Below are 20,702 nucleotides of genomic sequence, written 5' to 3' on the forward strand. Positions count from 1 at the left end.
GGGCGCCATTTTCAGCCTCACGTGGATTGTAGCAGGTACAGAAGCTATGGAATGCTTACCTTGCCCTCTATGCACAGTATGGTGACAGGAGTGATGCCCCGCACGCTACATACTGCTCTCTTTCTCCCCTACGTACAGTATGTTATGCCCCACTGGTGGGCTTCTCATTTGACCTATGTACAGCTGTGGGGAAATATGCTTTCATGCCGAGGCAAGAGCCTCTTTGCACAGGAACCGGTGTAGCTAGCTGTTGCACCAAAGCAGGTCCACGAGAGGGTGATAACCTCTCGATTGCGCAGTAAATTCAGCATTGTACGCTTGCTGTTTTTTCTCTATTTTGGGGCTGTTTTGAGCCCAAAATGTTTCCAGAATCAAGGGGCACTTAGCCCAAGGTGCAGGGAACAATGCACGGACAATCGTGTGCCCAAATCAGGTCAAAAACAGGGTTGAACCAGAAATTACAGCGACCTGCAATTTACTGTTTTGTGCTCCCAACAGAGGGAATATGTTCGGGGAATAGAGGGCTTACCTTAGAAACTGATTCGGATTGACTTCGGTACCGTTATGCTACCGAAATTTTGCCGAATCTGGAGCGTACTAGCTGGATGCAGGTGTTGTCTTCCAAGGGCTCTTTTTGTAATTCTCTCTCTCTAAATTAAAGAAATACCGAAAGGGGCGCCAGTCTTTGGGGCCTACAAGGTGTCGGTCTCGTGTGCGCAGTGACATTCTAGTCGCTGGACGCAACTGTGTTCTCTTCCCTTCTCAGTGCTCTGTGTAAAGTTTACAGGTAATTGAAATAGTACCGCCCTCTACGTTGTACGGGCCGGTTATATGGTTCCATCGACGGAATAGTCACTTTTTCTTCAAAAAGTGCAGCGTGGATTGTTGTGGGTGAAAGCAACACAGAGCTTGTCGATATGGCAGAGAAGAGAGACCATGTACCTGAAGAGGGATCTTCCTCACATGGCACAAAGAAAATTCCTTCAACTCTTCAAGAAGAAGACAGGTTGTTTAGAACTCAACTGCGTTGTTGCATGGACATGTTTCAGCAGTTGGCTAACAACCCAAGGATGCAGGACATCTTACAGGCTCCGACACAAGGTTTTCAGCCTCCTACACAGGGCATGACTGAGCCGTTGCAGGAAAAGGAGATTTCCAATGCGCAGAGGACTCATGATGCTCGAGGGAAAGCCCATGTGGTTGAGCAACTAGCGGTGTCCAATGATCCAAAGCAACTTGCTTTAGCTGGACAAGAACCGTTTGTGAATGGTCAAGGGAGCAATGAACAGGCTATGCGTCAGACCCTTCCATTACCTAATACTTATCCTGGTTATTTTGGAGGTGGTTCAGGGTTTCAAGCTATGGCTGGACCTTCCACAGATTATATGCCAGGGAATGTTTTCGGGACAATGCAAACAGGCATGGGTAACCCTATGTACGCGAACATGGGTGTCCAACCAGGTTTTCAGGGTGCCTATGGCCAGTTTCGGTGCCTGGAACACAATTTGGTATGGCTGGTTTTTCGCAGCCATACGTACAAAATGCAAATATGACAGGGGAAACAGTTGATGTGAGTGCTGGAATGAACACTCATGGAGCACCACTGTTACAGGCACCTGTTTATGATAATGTGGCTCCTTTGAGTCAGCCTAAGGATTACAAGGAAGGTGGGCAGGGAGTGAAGTTTGAAACTTTCAGAGGAATTGAGGACCAATTAAAGGCTTTGACCTTCATACAGCAGTTCGATGCAGCTTATGCTGGAGGCAACTTCACGGAATCTTCAAAGATACGCAAGGCTGCCACTTTCTTGAAAGGGAATGCGCTTCAATGGTGGACCGCATTGTTGAACCAAGGTCAAGCCCCAACAACGTGGGTCCAATTCAAACAACTTTTTGCGCCTGCATGGTTGACAAACACTTTTGAAGTGGATGTGATGACGGAATGGCACGAGTTGAATGCTAAACAGTGTGCGAATCTGGAAGAGTACAATAAACGGTTTTGGGCCGCACTGTTGCCAGTCACCTCTTACAGGTTTGTGCCTTTGTCAAAACAAATTGAGAAGTACTGTTGCGGATTGCCCAAGAAAATCAGGGACTACTGCACAAAGACTACTGTCATGAATATGTTTCAATTGATAGAGAATGCAAGAGTGGCCAACAATCTGTCGAAGGGAGATTCCGATGGATTTAATAGCCACAAGTGTAGGTTCAGTAAGCAGGCCCATTTCATTCCTATGAGGAAGAAGATAAAGCCAGAACACATGGTCAAGATATTCATGAGCAATATCTTTAAATATCATGGGATGCCTCAGTCAATTGTCAGTGACAGGGATCCACGTATGACGAGTCTTTTCTGGAAGGCATTGTTTGAGAACATGGGCACTACGCTCAAGTTCTCTTCTTCGTTTCATCCGCAAACTGATGGACAGTCAGAAGAGGCAAATTCTAATGTCTTGGACCTGCTCAAATGTTATGTGTCAGACCACAAGGCAACTTGGGAACACCATCTTCCATTGGTTGAATATGCTTACAATAACACTGTGCATACATCAACAGGTAAGGCACCATTCGAGATAGTGGAAGGAGGGAAGAAAGTCCCACCCATTTTGCAAACTAAGGACAAGATATTTGAGGCAGACAAGTATGTGCAAGATATGGATGAAACATACAGGAAGATAAAGATTGCTCTTGAGAAGACTCAGGCTAAGCAAAAGAAAACTGCTGATCGTCACCGTCGTGAACTTGTATTTTCACTTGGTGATTGGGTACTTTGGCGCTTTGAAAAGGCCAGGTTAAGGAAAAGGAAAGGCAAGGAACGCTTGTTTCCTAAGCTCAGTATGCGATATTATGGTCCTTTCCAGATTTCAGAAAAGATCAGCGATGTAGCTTATAGGTTAAAGCTACCCGAAGGCTGGAAAATACATAATGCTTTTCATGTCAGCCTTCTAAGGCCCTTTGTTGGTGATGTGCCAGAGAATATGCTTGATGAGGAACAACCCGAAGTGGAAGACTTGGATGAAATCCTTGTTCCTGAACAGATATTGGCACATAAAGAAAGAAAGGTTAGAGGAAAAGTTGCAAGACGCTATTTGGTGAAGTTCAAAAACTATCCATCGTTAGATGCCAAATGGATGGAAGACTCTGAATTGGTTGATTCACCTCAGCTATTGCAATTGTATCTTGAAGCCTTTCAGATGGAACCCGCAGTGACTTGATGCAGCCTTTTTGGAGCAAGGCAAGAGCATGGTTCATGATGCTCAAGAGAGTAGTTAAGCAATTGTATCTACTCTTTCCATACAGAATTTATCTATAGAAGTTTGTGCTCAAGAGTACACTAGAAGACTTCTATGCTTGATATATGTGTCGTAGCCAGGTTGGTGGGATTGTTTAATCGTCCAACGCTACATTTCTGGAAGCATGTGTATCTTGGATTCCCATCATAGAATATATGTGATATCAGGAGATACTGCATGTATTATTGGCATGCAAGCGAGGTCGCTTGCAGTATTTCAAGGGTGGGGTGTGTCACCAGGAGGTGTATTTTTCCTGTTACCTTCCGTAAATAAGTATTAGATATATTTATTTTATTTTTACTTGTTTGTCCCGGAACCCTTGAAAAGGTGCAAGTGGACATTGCATGGCCAGTGTGAAACGGCTGCAGCCAGATGGGTTTCTCACATCAGGGATCAGGTCGGTCAGACAGGGACTACCCGGGCCAGTTAGCACTCAATTCTGATGAATATGGAAGCTCGTGTGCGCCAAACTGGAATTTGGGCCACTCGTCAAGTCACTGCAACTTTATAAGTTGAAAGGGGCCACTAAATTAACCCACATTGTAGATGTTGGTCAAATGGTAGTCTTCAATGATGGTCAAGAGACCGATAGAGACCATGGAAGCATCTCCTAAAATTTAGGGAACTGCTATTTTTGACCGGAAAATGTGTTCGCGTCATTAGCTGTTGAATGACAAGGGGAACATTTTATTTCTCTGCTGCCAAGTCAACTGACGCACAAGGTGAGATATTTTTAGCAGGGAAAGCCCAAACTCGGAAACTGGGCGACGTGTCAGCCTGTAAGCGATTCTGCCACTCTGGGAGGCAAAAACGAGCTGCATATCAACAAAGGGGGCGCCATTTTCAGCCTCACGTGGATTGTAGCAGGTACAGAAGCTATGGAATGCTTACCTTGCCCTCTATGCACAGTATGGTGACAGGAGTGATGCCCCGCACGCTACATACTGCTCTCTTTCTCCCCTACGTACAGTATGTTATGCCCCACTAGTGGGCTTCTCATTTGACCTATGTACAGCTGTGGGGAAATATGCTTTCATGCCGAGGCAAGAGCCTCTTTGCACAGGAACCGGTGTAGCTAGCTGCTGCACCAAAGCAGGTCCACGAGAGGGTGATAACCTCTCGATTGCGCAGTAAATTCAGCATTGTACGCTTGCTGTTTTTTCTCTATTTTGGGGCTGTTTTGAGCCCAAAATGTTTCCAGAATCAAGGGGCACTTAGCCCAAGGTGCAGGGAACAATGCAGGGACAGTCGTGTGCCCAAATCAGGTCAAAAACAGGGCTGAACCAGAAATTACAGCGACCTGCAATTTACTGTTTTGTGCTCCCGACAGAGGGAATATGTTCGTGGAACAGAGGGCTTACCTTAGAAACTGATTCGGATTGATTTCGGTACCGTTATGCTGCCGAAATTTTGCCGAATCTGGAGCGTACTAGCCGGATGCAGGTGTTGTCTTCCAGGGGCTCTTTTTGTAATTCTCTCACTCTAAATTAAAGAAATACCGAAAGGGGCGCCAGTCTTTGGGGCCTACAGGGTGTCGGTCTCGTGTGCGCAGTGACATTCTAGTCGCTAGACGCAACTGTGTTACTCTTCCCTTCCTAGTGCTCTGTGTAAAGTTTACAGGTAATTGAAATAGTACCGCCCTCTACGTTGTACGGGCCGGTTATAGTCCGCATGAGCAATCATCCACATGAAAAAGGAAATACGACGAGCAACATGTAAATCCCAGATCGCGAACCAAAACTGCTGCAGATAGGCATGAGAGAGGCCTGAATGTAACCAGAAACGCATTCGAGTGGACTGCTGTGGTTGTTGTCTCATCAATGCTAATCTTCCAATCCGGACAGTGTACTCAAAGAAGGATACAGGTGCACCTGTGGGATCTGAGTGAGGCCAATGCCACTCTCCTGGGTCCTAGTAAAGCTGCGATAGGGCACGGCCCTCCCACACCCAAAGCCTCCAAAGTGCAGCATCAACGGAAGCAAAACGAGGGTCAACACAACGACGCTTCCCGCGTGAGCCAACTACTCGTATGGCCTCCCATCGGGCGCCGGAGGAGATAAGTAGTGGAGAAGTGGCAGCGTATGTCAATCGAGCGTGAAACCCTGGAGAGTTGTCAGTATCAACTGTGAATAGCATGGTGTCCAAACGAACTAATAAGAGAGTGTTGCGGTCAAAGAGGCCTTCCCAGCCACAATGAGGAGGCATCTGAAGCGTGCCGCGCATGACTGCATCCCACTGTGAAGGAACGGCAGAATCGATCTCAAGCAGTCTGTCTGGCACCCCGCGACCAATGTCATAATGTTCTGCCACAAAATCTGCATCCAGCATACGTGTCTCATAAAACAACCGCATAGAGGCTGCAGGGCCACAGTCCCAAGCAGCCCAATCAATGTGAGTCCTCTCTCCAAGCTGACGAGGTGGATTAACCGAAGAATCAAGAACTGTAGCATTCCAAATGAGAGGCTGGCGCTCAATCTCCTCACGACATGAGGGAGGTGAGCGTACGATAGTCCGTCTCATGGAAACCCAAATCTGAAGGAGCGAGCGGAGAAAGGGTGAGAGAGTGGAAGTGGACAAGGGAGCATCCGTAAAGAGAAAACGATACCATGAATGCCAAGTATGACCGTCTCTAGTGCCGAGTCGTGGAGTCACTGTGCAAAGAGCAACCTGAAGAAGCATCTTCCAAGGTTCTTGGCCAGGAAAAAGACCCCGAACAATAAGCTTGGTAAGAAGTGCGCGGCTCTGTAACTCTGGATCAATGATGCCAAGGCCTCCCTCTGACCTAGGACGAATGATCGTGGACCAACGAACTCTAGCACGAGTATCAATAGTCCCATCTGTGCCACCCCATAAAAAGTTCCTTACTAGTCGGCGGAGCTGAGCTATCACACCAGAATGTAACATCCAACAAGAAGCCGTATACCATACTGTAGCCAGAATGACTTGGTTGGCAACCGATGCACGGCCAGCCAACGACAGATGACGTGAAGACCAATGGCATAGCTTTCTGCGAATAGACTGTAGTACGGGTGCAAATTGTTGTTGTGAGGAAACATCAAATCCAACCTGGAAGCCCAGGTATCGGCATGTCTGACCCGGCTATAGCCATGTGAAACCATTAGCTGCCCCCCAAGTAGGTATGTCATCACTGCCAACCAATAACCCAAAGGATTTATGCCAGTTAATGCGTGCACCACTGGCAATGCAAAAAACCTGTAAGGCCTCCTGCATTGCATCAAGAGCGGGTAGCAAATAGCGCAACATGAGCATAGTGTCATCAACAAACTCTTGATCGATAAGGTCTGGAGCTGTAGGTACTGGCATGGTCAATCCCCGAAATGCATGACTCTGAGCACTAAGAAAGTCAGACATAGTCTCTCCCACAAAAAGATACAGATAGGTTGCTAAAGGACATCCCTGACGAACAGAGCGAGAAAGCTCAAAACTACGACTGACACGGCCACCAATGGTAATAGCGTTGCTGGCAGTTCTGAAGAGAGCGGAAATACCTGAAATCCATCTCAAAGGGACACCCATCCTGGCTAAAGATCCTTCAAGAAAGTTCTAGTCAACACGATCGTATGCTTTCTCGAAGTCTAGGATGAAAAAAGCCAGAGGTTCAGAAGATGACCTTGCCCACTCTACTGCCTCATAAAAAGTGAAGATATTATCCAGAATGCATCGATCCATAACGAAGCCTGTCTGAGAAGTATGAATAATATCTGGTAGGAACGACCGCAAGCGGTGGCTGATCAGTAACGCTAATATCTTATAGACCAAAGGGAGTAGGGTATAATATCTTATAGACCAAAGGGAGCCGGATGCATATATCCTGAGTCAAAGATGTCCTGACAACCGCGAAGCAGTGGTGTATGCAATACATCCCAATATGTCAAAAAGAAGGCTCTGGTGAGACCATCCTCGCCTCGACAGGAGGATGGGTCAAGACTGTCTATAGCAGCATGGAGCTCTGTAAGTGTGAGAGGCGCCAACAGGATCTCTGCCATAGTGTTTGTACAACGATGTCTAGTGTGCTGCCAGATTTGCTCACGGGCAAGTAAAACCTCAGGAGTGCATACATCAGCAGTGAACACTGTCTCAAAATAATCTGCAGACATATGAAGAATAACATCAAGATGCATATGTAGTGTCCCCTGAGCATCACACAAAGTCCGCAGAGTGGTGCCAGGAGGGCGTTCTTTATGTGCCGCGAAGAAGTCTTTATTCATTCGATCAGCTTTAGCTATCCAATGAGACACTGAAGCATGATGCGTGAACTCAGACCTAGCCTCCTATACGCGACGAATCTCTTCTGTGAGCTCCGTCTGTCTAGCAGCGAGATAAGCATCCTGAGGCCACTCCTCAAGCAAGCGCTGAGTGGAACCAAGAGGGATGTGAAGATCAGACTCACGTACTCTCAACTGACGATGAATGATAGCAGTCTGATCACGGCAGTAAGTACTAGACTGAGAAATGCAATGAGCAAGAAACTCTCCAGGGGGTCCACTATAAGAAGCATCCGTGGACCACAAGTCATGAATCTGCTGCTGTAATACTGAAGTGGTAAGAACACTGTCAGGGATACGACAACCTCGTCTCTGAGCAGAAGATCTAGTGAAGGAGAGAAATAATGATGTGGGAAAATGATATGAGAGGCTGGTTCCTCTCCATATAGAAGTAAATCCGCCTAGAGTTGCTGCCCAAGGGCCAATGTAAAAACGGTCAAGTCGCTCTAATAATCTCCCCTGCTGTCGCTGAAACCCCCAAGAGTAATGAAGAGTAGCAGGGTGATGACCAAAAGAGGGTATGTGCCAAGCGTCCACACCTTGAATAGCTAGAAGAAATCGATCCCAAGCTGGCTGCTCATCGGGAGAAATGGATGATAGAACAGGAGGTGTGGTGGCTCGCCAATCAGAGTCGCTCTCAACGTTGTTGAAATCACCTCCAACAACCCAAGAGTCTACAGCAGGTAGAGCAGCAGCCAAGGAGGACCAAAAAGTAGCCCTCTCCCGAGGGGTAGTGGGTGCGTAGACTGACAGAAAAACCAATGATAGATTCCCGAATCCGAATAGAAACATAAACTGCTCTGCCAGCGACTAGTGTGCCATGCTGTTGAACTAGTGTGCCCCACTGAGATGCATACACCACAACTCTGACCATGAAGGCCCAGAGCAGGCTCCCAAAAAGTGCGGGCGCCCGATGGCATAAGATTGCCAAAAGGAGTGGCAAACTTATGCTCCTTTACTAGTAGTATATCCACAGTGCCCACTACATGAGTGTAAATCTCTGCGAAGTAAAATCTTACGGGACCCTTTTACCCGAGAAGTCTGTAAACCATTAGCATTCCAAGAATGTAAATCCATAGACTGCATGAAAGAGTAGGTATAGTATCTGACTAACTGCGCATCTTCTTGGAGGCAGCTGGACCATCCAAGGGGTGAGCTTCAGGCGGTAGGAAAGCAACCCGCAAGCCCTCTCTAAAATATGGTGTTTCAATGCACCAACTGCGAACCTCAGCTTGTTTACATTGCATTACCGATGCTGCAGCCTTGACACCCCAAATGCGCATAGACATAGGAAGCACCACATCTGAGGATACATAAATGACCATAGGTAGTGAATAGCAAGCATAAACATCACTCCACTCCATAGCACCAATACATGAAGGATAGTGAGGAGACAAAACATCAGGGGCAGAAGTAGACAACCATAAATGTAGGTGAGCCATAGTCTGGGCGTGCACAAAATGGAGAACCTGATCCTCGAACCATTCCTGAGCAGCGTGGAATGGAAGGAAAAAGGAATGCGTAGGCTGAGAGCGACTGCCAATCAAAGAAGGAACACAACCTGTCTTGTGATGCATAAGGTAGAGCTGTACCCGCAATGGTCCGTCGGAGTCACCGCACATCTCAGCCCGATGAGTGCCCCATGAAAGAGGGCAAGAGCTCAGAAAACTGCGTGGGACGTAAGTATGAGCTGTTGAGGGAGGGGGAGGGCCAGAAGGTGGAGGGGGGAGAGCAAGGATAGGAGGAAGAGGAGGAGGAGGGAGAGGTAGTAGCGGTGAATGATCCATCTGCATGGGAATAGGAGCCTCTGGAAGAGGGGAGGAGCGAGTGGAGGAACAACAGGTGGAGGAGGAGCTGGTAGCAAAGGTAAGTGATCCTGTGCTGAAGAAGAAGAATGGTGAGGAGAAGCAGGTGGTAAGGGGGTGGTGGAAACTTGAGAGGGAGCAGGAGAGGTAACACTAGGGGCTGCATGCATTGGAGGTTGCGGATGAGGACGGAAGGAATGGTTACGACCCACTGTCTGCCATGCTGCCTCAGTAGGAGCCGAAGCAGAGGGAGGAACATGGAGGGCCGAAGCTCTAGGAGCACCTGCAGGTTGAGGAGGTGCTCGAGTAGTAGTAGGAGGAGCCGCTTGTTGGCGCTGACCACGTGGCTGAGCATGAGTGCCACGAGCCGGCTGCTGTTGTTGCCGATGGCGTGGCAGTGTGGGGCATTCTCGCGCCAAGTGTCCCATCTCGTGACAGCGTAAGCACTCCCTTGGATGGCCAGTGACTACCATTCGGCAAGAGTAGTCTCGATCGCGCACAGCCACAGTAACTGAATCTGGTAATGAAGTATACCCAAACACCAAGACCTGAATGCGAGGTGGACCAGAGGAGAAGATGCAGGATCCCGGAACTACTGTGCCAAAGTGAGCAGCAATCATCTGAAGGAGATGCTCATCAATAAAATGAAGAGGCATATCCGGGAAGGAGAGAGTCAGAGGGAATCTGGGAATAAGGTGTCAACTGTCAAACTCCTCAGTAGTAAACTCGGGATACCACCGCGTCAGGTACATCATCCTGCGATCAGAGAGTATCGGAGAGCGAGCCAGGAGAGCTGATGCAATGGCGGGATCGGAAAGACGTACCATGAATATGCCTCTGCCAAGGAATGTAAGCTCTGAGATCCGTCCCTAAGTAGTGCCCAATGCAGTCTGACACCAATCGCGTATAGAAGATCGAGGTGGAGACTGCCCAATCATCCGGCCAACCAAGGCATGCTGTGCCAAGTGTTGTACTTTGGAGTCAATGCATGTCAACAGGTCGCCAGTACAGTCCACGCGATAGGCAAGTGGTGATGGAGCGCCGTGTGTAGCACTCGAGACCGGCAAAGCCGCCATGAAGAGTGGACGAAACTGACAAACAGGAAAAGCACGACCCGGATTGAATGCTGGACACTTTCTCTTTCTCTCTCTTTCGCGCTTTAGCTTGCAGGCGATTGAAGGAAGACGCAGTTAGGGTTTGGGACAGTTAGGGTTTTCGGATTTTTAGGGTTTCGTGGAATTAGGGTTTCTGAAACTGTTAGGGTTGCAGGGAATTAGGGTTGCGCTGGTTGCAGAGCACGCGCAGGCAGCAAAGGTGTGCAGGCAGCAGGGCATGCGCAGGCAGCAAGGGCGGGCAGGGAGAGTGTGCGCAGCCAGCTGTCTGAGCGCGCGACGGCAGGGAGCAGGGCGCGCAGCAGGGCAGTCCAGGTGCGTGCGGCAGGCTGCAGCGTGCGTGAGGCTGCAGAGCGTGGCAGGCTGCAGGTTCGCGCGCCTCTCTCTCTCTCTCTCTCTCTCTCTCTCTCTCTCTCTCTCTCTCTCTCTCTCTCTCTCTCTCTCTCTCTCTCTCTCTCTCTCTCTCTCTCTCTCTCTCTCTCTCTCTCTCTCTCTCTCTCTCTCTCTCTCTCGTGCGCGTGTATGTGTGTGTGCGTGCGTGTGTGTCACAATTGGATCGGATGTGCTCATTTGTATAGTTTCAAGGGCCCCACACTAAGCTATGGTTGTTTGTACATTGGTGACATGCACATTATTTCTGGGGTGGGGAGCTAGGTCTATCTCATCTTCAACCAAATCCTCCACAAACAGCAAATGAAGGGTGAGCAGTGAGAAAAGGATAATGGGGTATCTGTACATATATATTTGACTGAGCAATGCTAACATCATATTTGGGAACCAGGAGTACCAGCTGCATGATACAAAAGGAACTTTTCCAAGGCTCATTGCTCGGAACAAACCGCGAACAATGAGCTTACATAGTAAAGCATAACTCTGCATCTCTGGATCAAGAATCTCCAGGCCACCCTCAAATTTTGGCAAAATGCATGTATGCCAAGCAACGCAAGCCTAGGTAGCTATAGTCCCATTTGAACCTCCAATGAGACGACCCAGTTTATGCAAGCTCTGTGAATGCAGAACCCAACACGAAGCTGTGAACCAAGTGTAGCCAAAAGCAGGTTGGCCACCAAAGCACGACCAGCTAGTGACAAAGGTGACGATGACCAATGACATAGCTTCCAGCCAATAGACTAAAAGACCGGCTGAAACTGCTGCAGTGGGAGAACATCAATCTAAATGTGAAATCCCAATCATGCTTCCCCATCATCATTCCAATGCTACAACAGCCGCAGAGGGCGAACATCAATCTGAATGTAAAATCCCAAATGATGCTTCCCCATCAACACAACCGCAGAGGGTGAACATCAATCTGAATGTAAAATCCCAAATGATGCTTCCCCATCATCATTCCGATGCTACAACAGCTATGCATGTCTTTGGTTCTTGATTTCTAATATCACATGCCCATAAGCTGGCTTCTCGAAGTGCTGAATAGTCTGGTTGAGGCCCTCAAAATTTTGCCTCTCCCCCTCTCTCTCTCTCTCTCTCTCTCTCTCTCTCTCTCTCTCTCACATGTCATTGTACCCCTTTCCATGTGTTTTTGAGATGATGTATTATGTGATGCAGCTCCTGCTATTGATGATGATGATGAGGATGTAGGGTAGGCTTAATACCTATCCACTCTAGGTACCCTCACTTATTTTTATTATTATGTTCCCCAGATAGTGTACTAGAGTCACGCATGGAGAGACCTATGATAATGGAGAGACCTCTAGTATTTATGATATCTAGGTGGGTTACACCAATCTTTGCTTGTGCCTGATCGACATCAAGAGAGTATTGCCATGGATTTTATTATGGATCTCCCTAAGAATGATGCGATTTGGACCATTGTGGATAGATTTAGCAAGCAAGCTCACTTTATTCTAGTCAAGAAAACGTTCAAAGCAGACTATATGGCTAGAGTTTTTCTAGCACGGAATTTCAAGCATCATGGGATTCCCACATCTATCGTGAGCAATCGAGATCCTCGCATGACATGAAATTTTTGGCGTACCTTGTTTGATAACCTTGGTACGAAGTTAAATTTTCTTCTACATATCATCCCCAAACGGATGGGCAGAGTGAGTGCCAATTCCACGATGTTGGATATCTTGATATCCTATGTGTCGGATAGACAGAATTTGGATTTGACAGTCGGCCAGTTGGTCTTACTCAAGTTTGAGAAGGCGAGAGTAAAGAAACAAGCAACTCGTAAAAGAAGGTTGTAAAACTTTCCAAGTCATACTATGGGCCGTTTAAGATAATTGACCAAGTGAACGATGTGACATTCCGATTAGAGCTATTGCTTGATTGGAGGATCCATAACGCTTTCCATAATAGTTTTACTCTGGCCACATGCGGGACCACCCTCCAAGTCAGCCTATTGCTAAGGAACGCCCTACGGTTGTGGAAACAAATGAGATACTCCAATTGGAGCAAATCATTCATCATTTGGAGCGGCCACTAATGTTTACAAAGATTACAAGTATTTGGGCAAGTTCAAGAACTATTCTACTTTGGATGCTCAATGGATGACCGAGCATAAATTAGCACCTTACCCCGAAATTCTGGAAGGATATGTACAAGCACTACAGTTGAAGACATGTCACGTGCACATCTAACCCTATGTGTACGTGGACAAGCTACTTCATGACTAGGGTTGGGTTCAGTTCAATCAGCCTAGTTTAGGAAGTGATCTGGCACTTTTGTGAGTCTGTTCGCAGACCATGCATGTCCAGACACTTAGATTAGATGCATATCCTCTAGTTGCACATAGCATGATCATCAGATTTCCATCAAAACCCATCAGGAGCATTTTTACAGTGCATAGACCTATTTTCCCTATTTTTGATATTTTTCACTTATTATTTTTAAGTGACTTTTGTTGGGAACTAGGTAGAGCAATTTTGATAGCCAAGTATATAAGAAAACCTAGCGCTAGCACTTTCCGGTAAAAGAGGCAGCACGAACCGCATGTTCAACAGGCACCTTCGCAGCAGGACCCCCCCACAGGACACCTAGCGTTTTTGGAGCAGGACACCTAGCGTTTTCAACATTGTAGACAACCCCAACGTTTTTGCATTTGCAGCAACCTGGCAACAGCAGCTCACAGAGCAGCCCTAGCGTTAGCAGATTTCCTCAGCAAGACAGCAGATCCATAGCGTTTTTGCATCAGAACCAATATTCAGCCCTAGCGTTTTTGCATCAGCCTGGTATATCAACGTTTTTAATGTTCAGCAGTCAGTCATTGCAATAGAAGTCCCGAACCTCGCAGATCTCACCTTCCCGCAGCAAATCCTCACCGCACGGTCAGACCAACGCAGTTTGTAGATTCAGCCCGGAAAACGCAGATCCGTTTTCAGCATCTGCGTTTTTGGCGCGTCGTCGTTGCATCGTCGTCGTCGCCTCCTCATCGACATAGAGCCAAAATTCAGCAGATACAAGATTTGCAGATTTCAGCCTTAGCATTTTCAGATTTCAGTCCGTCTCGTCGTCGCCCTCATCGTCGGCAAGTCCAAAGCATTGTAGAGATTTGTGCAATCAATAGTAGACCGCTCTCGCCATAGAGACTGGGGCCTTCGGAGGAGGGTTTGACAACATTCTGGTGTCGTATTCTTCTCGCTCTATCTCTCAGTCTTAGCACCTTCATTCACAGTGTTCACCACTTTGTTTGTGTGCATTGCACTCTCTCACTGAAGGGACGGAAGGCTCTCCCTTCCGTAAGTAAAAGGAACCTTGAGCACAGTTCGGAGCACTCATCTTGAGCAAAGTTCAACATTCACTTCCGCTGCACCTTGCAAGACAATTGTTTAGAAGCTAGAGAGACATTGCTAAATTGACTATTTTCTTATTTTTTGAGCAATTTCTATTTAATAAAATTAGGATATCTAAATGTGTGCACTTGAACTATTGAGTCAGGAACTCCAGATCTACAAGAATTGATACAAGCCATCAAAACCGGACAACTCTGATGTGTCAGATGATGGGTGACACCAAGCATCATGAACGAGTTGTTCCGTAACTTTGGCAAAAGAGACTCGGCAAAACAGATTATTTTGATGCGTCAGAATATGGATGATGGGAACATCGAATAGGGAATATTCCGTTGGTCTGAAGAGGAAATCCGAACTCAGTAAGAAATACACGTAATATGTGTTTGCATGAATAAAGATAGGCTTTTGAGAAGCTTTGAATAAAAGCAAGATGTTTTAGAGTGTTTTCCGGGAAAGCAGATGCTTTCCAACGAGAAAATCTATGTCTGCATTACATATGTGCATGAGGTTGCATCCACAGATGCCTGGAGAGTGTTATCTACGCATTAGTTTTCAGCCCACAAGTTTCTATAGAGTTTTTGAATAGGTTCATACTTATTTTAATAAGTGGTTGGCTACCCACTTATTAAAAATAAAGCATAAAAAGATGCCCCCCTCCTTTGCTGCTAAAAACAACCGACGAACAGCGACCTCTCTCTCCTCTCTACAATGCTAGCACGAGCTCTCTCTCCCTCCCCTCTCTCTATTTCAGCATCCGCACCCACCCACCCACCCACCCTAAACACCTGCTATTGTTGGCAGAAGAAACAGATGCCCACTCTGTTGTTCCTGTAATCTCCCACGGCCTGTAAAAGCAACGAGGCGTCCCCCATTCTCAATAGTTGTCTCAATGCTACGGCAAGGAGATTCTATCGGGACGGAACTGCAAGTGCTCGTGACAAGCTTGCGTATGGAGGTTGCTTTCCGTGTCAGCGGTGACACGTATTGGTTGTGCATAAGATCTACGCTTCTTTGCTTTTGTGTTTGTGATTTTGTTTGTGATTTTGCAGATACTCCATCGAGGAGAAGGAGCAAGGATGCTTCGGCCTACGCTCGAGGATTTCAAAAAATGGAATTTGGGACGGTTTGCAAAGCTTCTACGCTTTGAGTACAAACCGTGAGGTATCTGAGTTGAGAGCTAGTCTCTTAGGGACCCGAACGGGATGAAAACAACCATCGAGTTTGAGATCTAGAATGGAGGGATTTTCTCTGGTTCTTGTGCTTGTAAAAAGATTCTCTCCATGATAAGATTCTATTTAAGGAGGGAAGGGAGAGACTAGCCCATCTTCTGGTCCCCAACATTGTGTCAATCTTCTCCCTTTTCTCTCTTTGATAAGTTCTATTTATTTTGAACTTAATAATTGCTTGCATGCGCTCCCGTTTGTGACAGAGAGAATGACACTAGCCGCTCAAAGATAGGCACTCCCACCAAATGCTCACGTTGCAACTATACCAAAATCTAGAACTTTGAAAAAGCAACCAATGGTGACGTGGCTAGGGAACATCTGCAATGGCAGTAGCTCGATGTTGCGCAAATGCCAAAAATGCCCGCCAATTCGTACCCTCTAAAAGCAAAGTTTATGGAGATAGAGAAGAGAGGAGCAGTTGTAAGCGCCCCGTACTATTATAGAGTCCTTATTTCTTACGTATTCAATTTGTAAAACTTGGAATATATATATATATATATATATATATATATAAAAGAAACACCAAAAAGAGAGTAGAGAGAGAATGAGGGTTGAAGCTAGCAAAGCCTCTCCCCCGCCCGCCCCCCCCCCCCCCACAAAAAAAAAAAACAAAACAAACCAAAAAAAAAATTGCTCAGCCTAGGTACTTTAGGATTGAACTTAGTTACAATCAACCCGATAGTGAGTTAAAGTAGCTCACAATCACATATCATGCAAGATGTAAGAGGGAATTTCAGCCCATTTTGAAGAGAAGGTAGTAGATCACGTTTCTAGCTTTAAAACATAAATCCAAGATGCACAAAGCATTTAGCCCACATATGCACAACGAGCAATCTTCATGATCATGTCATTTAATTCATTGTAACTGTCGATCCTAGCAAATCTAGACCGCACTCCAAGGCATCAATCCTTTTTGTGTGCAAGTATAACCCCAATATGCATGAGGAACAGGGCTTAAGGACCGATTGGAATGAGGTCGAAGATGTAGTATCACTTTTGGCTAAGCGACAACAACAAAGAAATAAGATGACAGTCAAGCCTCCTCAAGTCCCAAGTGATCCTGAGAGTTCCATAAAGCCCGTTATTGTGGTTCCTAAGAGTAATAAATCCATCTTAGATGATATTGTTAAAGGAATGCACGAGCTGAAGTTAAAGCTTGCAAGGCTAGAAGAAAAGGAGCAACCATCCGGCCAATCTCCAAGGCAATGACCTCAAAATCGAGAAGGCATTGTACATAGATGCATATGGTGTGACAGTACTGATCATGCAAGAAGGGATTGCGAAAGTTTCAAAGATGCTTGATGAAGGAGCTTGTCTTCTTTGAAGATGGCAGGATTCACTTGAAAGATGAGAGGATTCATTTAGGTGAAACAGGTAAGCCCTTGGGGACAAACTTGGCAAAGGAGGGATGAAGAAGCTAGTTGAGGACATGGCTACTAACCATGCCATCTCAATGGTTGAGGCAGGCACTACCTTCTTCCCAAACCTTTCACGTTTGCCACTAGCTACACTCTTCTACCTCAATTGGTGAATAGCCCTACTTTATCAAAGACACTCATGAAGTAGAATGTGGAGCTACAAGAATTCCAATTCTCTTTTCTTGTTAAGAAAAGTACTAGGGTTACATTGGTTGACTGACTGACTTACAAAGAAAGCCCTCTTCTTATCAAGAAGGACGCACTGAAGAAGCAGCACATGGAAGCTCGTGACATAGACAATGCCTATTTGTTGTTTTTTGATGGCTTTTATAGGAAAGCGCATGGTGAAGCTTCAAGAGGTGTTGTAATTTATAATTCTCAAGGCATCTTGGTAACCAAAAAGAGTTTGAACCTGACAGCACAAAGCAACAATGAAGCTCAATATGCTACTTTAGAGAAAGGACTACACCTTTGCCTCGAGCTTGACATCCACTATGTGAGGGTAAGAGGTGATGCTCTTTTGGTGATTAAGCAAGTACTTGGGTTGTGGCAAAGTAAGAATCCAAGGCTGCAAAATATGTGTTTTCAAGTCAAGAACTTGCTTAACCGTTTTGAAGCTTGGATTTTAAGGCATATTGACACCTCTCAGAATGAAGAAGCACATGGTGTAGCACAAGCTTTAATTGGCCAATTGTATGTGGCAAGGACTAATTCTCCTCTTTATTTAGGAAGGGAATCTTTGGAGAGGGAGAAGAGTATCTACAAGCACATATGCTTCCATCAAGTTCGAGAAATCAAAGAAGTATGCCTTACTTCGTCGTCCAAAAGGTATGTACTGCTTGGTGATACATTGTATATGAAAGGGATTGATCTTGTGATGAAAAAGAGGAAATCTACAAAATTTTAGAACAGAATCATGGGGGTTCATTGTGGTGGTCATTTTGCTTCAGAGATCACTTTGCATAAAATCTTATAAGAGGGATATGTTTGTCCAAGCATCCAACGTTATGTTCATCATTGGTGCACGTCCTGTAGATAGTACCAAAGCATGGCAACTAGGGTTCTCAAATCATAAATTAGAGGTACCATGGTGGCGTATGATGGGTTTGAGAAGTGGGCTATTGGTGCAATAGGCCCTTTATCTATCACAGCTCGACGCAAATGTTACATGCTTACTATCAATCTAGGTGGGCCGAAGCCAAAGCTATTAAGAAAATCACAAGCAAATATGTTTCCCAATTTGTATATGAACACATTTGCTACGAATATAGAGCTATTATCTGACAAGGGTCCAGGTTTCAAGGGAGAGCTGGTGGATTATCTATGTGAGAAGCTTCATGTGCGTCCCAGGTTTACTACTCCCTACTGTCCTCAATGTGGTGGAATGAATGAGAGGTTTAATGAAGAACTGACAAGGATGCTTACAAAGATGACATGAATAAATATGAAGAAATGGGATTTAGAGCTACCTTGTGCTCTATGGGCCTGCAAGACTGCCATCAAGTCACGTACTAGAACCTCTCCCTTCCATCTAGTTTTTCGTAAAGAGGTTTGCTTCCTATTGAAGTGAAGATATAGGTTGCTTGCTCTTGAGCATTATGAATAGGTATTGAAGAACAATCAAGCAAATGAAAATGAGAAGGTGAAGGATAAAGACATCAAGAAGGGTGACATGGTTCTTCATTGCAATAGCAAGCTTGATAGCACTTCGCAAAAGAAATCAAGTGGCAAGGTCCTTTCTTAGTCTTGAATAGGTTGCTAAATAGCACATATCAACTTGCTGATTTGGATGATACCCCACATAAAGCACGTGTGAATGGCTATAGGTTGAAGAAGTATGTTGTAAGGTTGATGACTGTGGTTGAGTCTTCCTTCGAAGAATTTTCTGATCATGTGACTGATTATGACAATAAAGTGAAGACTCCATCACTTGGGTTACAATTTTCGTTTTCCTATTGCTCATCGTGAATGATCTAGCAGGCTAGGGTGTGGAAAACTTTGTTGCACATTTTTGACACCCCGTTTTCTAAAAATTCGTACATATGGACATGACGTCGCATGTCAAAAGAGTGTGTTTGCTTTCTTTTTGTGGGCTTTTTAGCTTGCTTTAGCAAGCATGTGTACATGCAATGCAAGCTGCTAGTGTACCGCCAACTGTCGGGCTACTATGAGTGTCCATCAATATGTTTCTGGAAGTATGACTTGTATATAACTTAAACACATATACAAACATAAAAAAGTTTAGCCAAATATCAGAAATTTACAGGTCTTGGGTCGTCGTGGCTTCCTCATGCTTTTTGATATAATTTTCTACCCTCCACTAGCCTTTCCTACATTTAGTCATGCCATGGCAGCTTGCTATTCGTGCCAATTCTGCACACAGTGGTGCATAGATTCGAAATTCGGTGTCTTTGGAACTTTTGCCAAAGAATTTTTGAGGCTTGAAAGCATCCCTTTTGAAGTTGTTTGGAAGATGCATTCTATTTCCCACAAGGTACAGGATATGGTAACCCTCACGTAGTTTGGTGTAGGGTAAGTGGTGAACGCTTGCATGTTTTTTATCACATGCACACTTTAAACTTGTGGTTGTAAAGAATCAGTTGGTGAGGGGGGAAGTTCTTTTCCTCAAGTGGATTGGTTAGCGTGTGCTATAATTCCATGCCAAGGCAAGTGCCTCTTGTTTCCCTAGTGGTCTTTTGGGTGGGCGTATGCTTGTGAATTCCCAAAGGATTGCTTCCCTTTGAGTTATGGTATTGTGGGAGTTCTTTTGATACGGTTTGTGGTACTAACTTTGTGCCTTGAGCACTATGGGAGACATTGCTATAGAGATGCCCCTTGCTCTTGCTTTCTTAACACTGTTTGATCAACTTTGTTGTATTGCATAAGCAAAAACTCCTTGTACGCATGGTTTGGCATCAAACCTCACTGCAGCATAACAGAGATCTTTAATCAAGAAAGACTTGATATGCTAATTTCGATTTACTAATTTGATAAGAAAATCATGGATTGGATGTTAATACTCGCAAAAGGATATAGGCATTTCTATTTCCCACATGCAAGGGGTAGAAAGCCTATGTAGCAGATGAAGATATCTATCTGACTATATTAAGCAAGGATACTTTCATGTTTTTCGTGGATACTTAGAACATTAAAATAAGCAACCCACCCTCTCAAATGAAAAAGACAAACTAAAAAGCCATTTTCACTCTCAAAAGATCACAAGCTCTATTTAAAGCACTCTATCACTTGTAAAAACATCAACACCACAAAAAAAGGCTTATCTCACGTTTTCGCGAGTCCCTCAATGTTGCCACCATCTCCAATTGTCACATAGATAGGTGCTGACTTGTCATGTGTAGGTATAGATGGACCATTTAGTATTTCGCTTGCAACATTGGATACTCTATGCTGCAAAATATATGTAACACTTTTGCCATCAAAAAGACTGGTACATAGCATTGCAGTTGATTCTTGGGAGATACAGACATATTCATAACTTACCGATCTTTCGTATGCATGGACATGACCAGAAAATATAATGTCAACCTTGTACTTCAAAAACCAAGTCTCAAACTCTGCACGCATGCCTTCACCCTCCATGTAGTGGGCGGTATTGCTATTATATAAAGGCGTATGCATCAAGACTATCAACCAAGATGTTACTTTTCGGTCAACCCTTTTAAACTCATCACGTAGCCATGTCCATTGAGGAGTATATTTACCTGCATACATCCTGAAGATTAGTCAGAGACGAAAAGTAAATGCATGTGCACAGAAGTGGCCCTCAATTTGTTAAATAACCTGGTTT

General features: G+C 45.3%; 1 protein-coding gene across 1 annotated transcript in view; it reads right to left on the minus strand.

Annotated features, from left to right (window-relative positions):
* Positions 1-20,702, minus strand: part of LOC147417392 (phosphoenolpyruvate phosphatase-like) — a 54,510-nt gene that overhangs the window by 30,388 nt on the left and 3,420 nt on the right. The window contains exons 4-5 of the mRNA XM_086507653.1: positions 20,396-20,616; positions 20,181-20,302 (exon numbers count right to left, since the gene is read on the minus strand). Coding sequence (XP_086363779.1) covers positions 20,181-20,302; positions 20,396-20,616 — 343 coding nt within the window. The remainder of the gene's footprint in view (positions 1-20,180; positions 20,303-20,395; positions 20,617-20,702) is intronic.

The sequence above is a fragment of the Adiantum capillus-veneris genome, unplaced genomic scaffold, assembly GCF_014529385.1.
Source record: "Adiantum capillus-veneris isolate H3 unplaced genomic scaffold, ASM1452938v2 Hic_scaffold_256, whole genome shotgun sequence".
NCBI lineage: Eukaryota > Viridiplantae > Streptophyta > Polypodiopsida > Polypodiales > Pteridaceae > Adiantum > Adiantum capillus-veneris.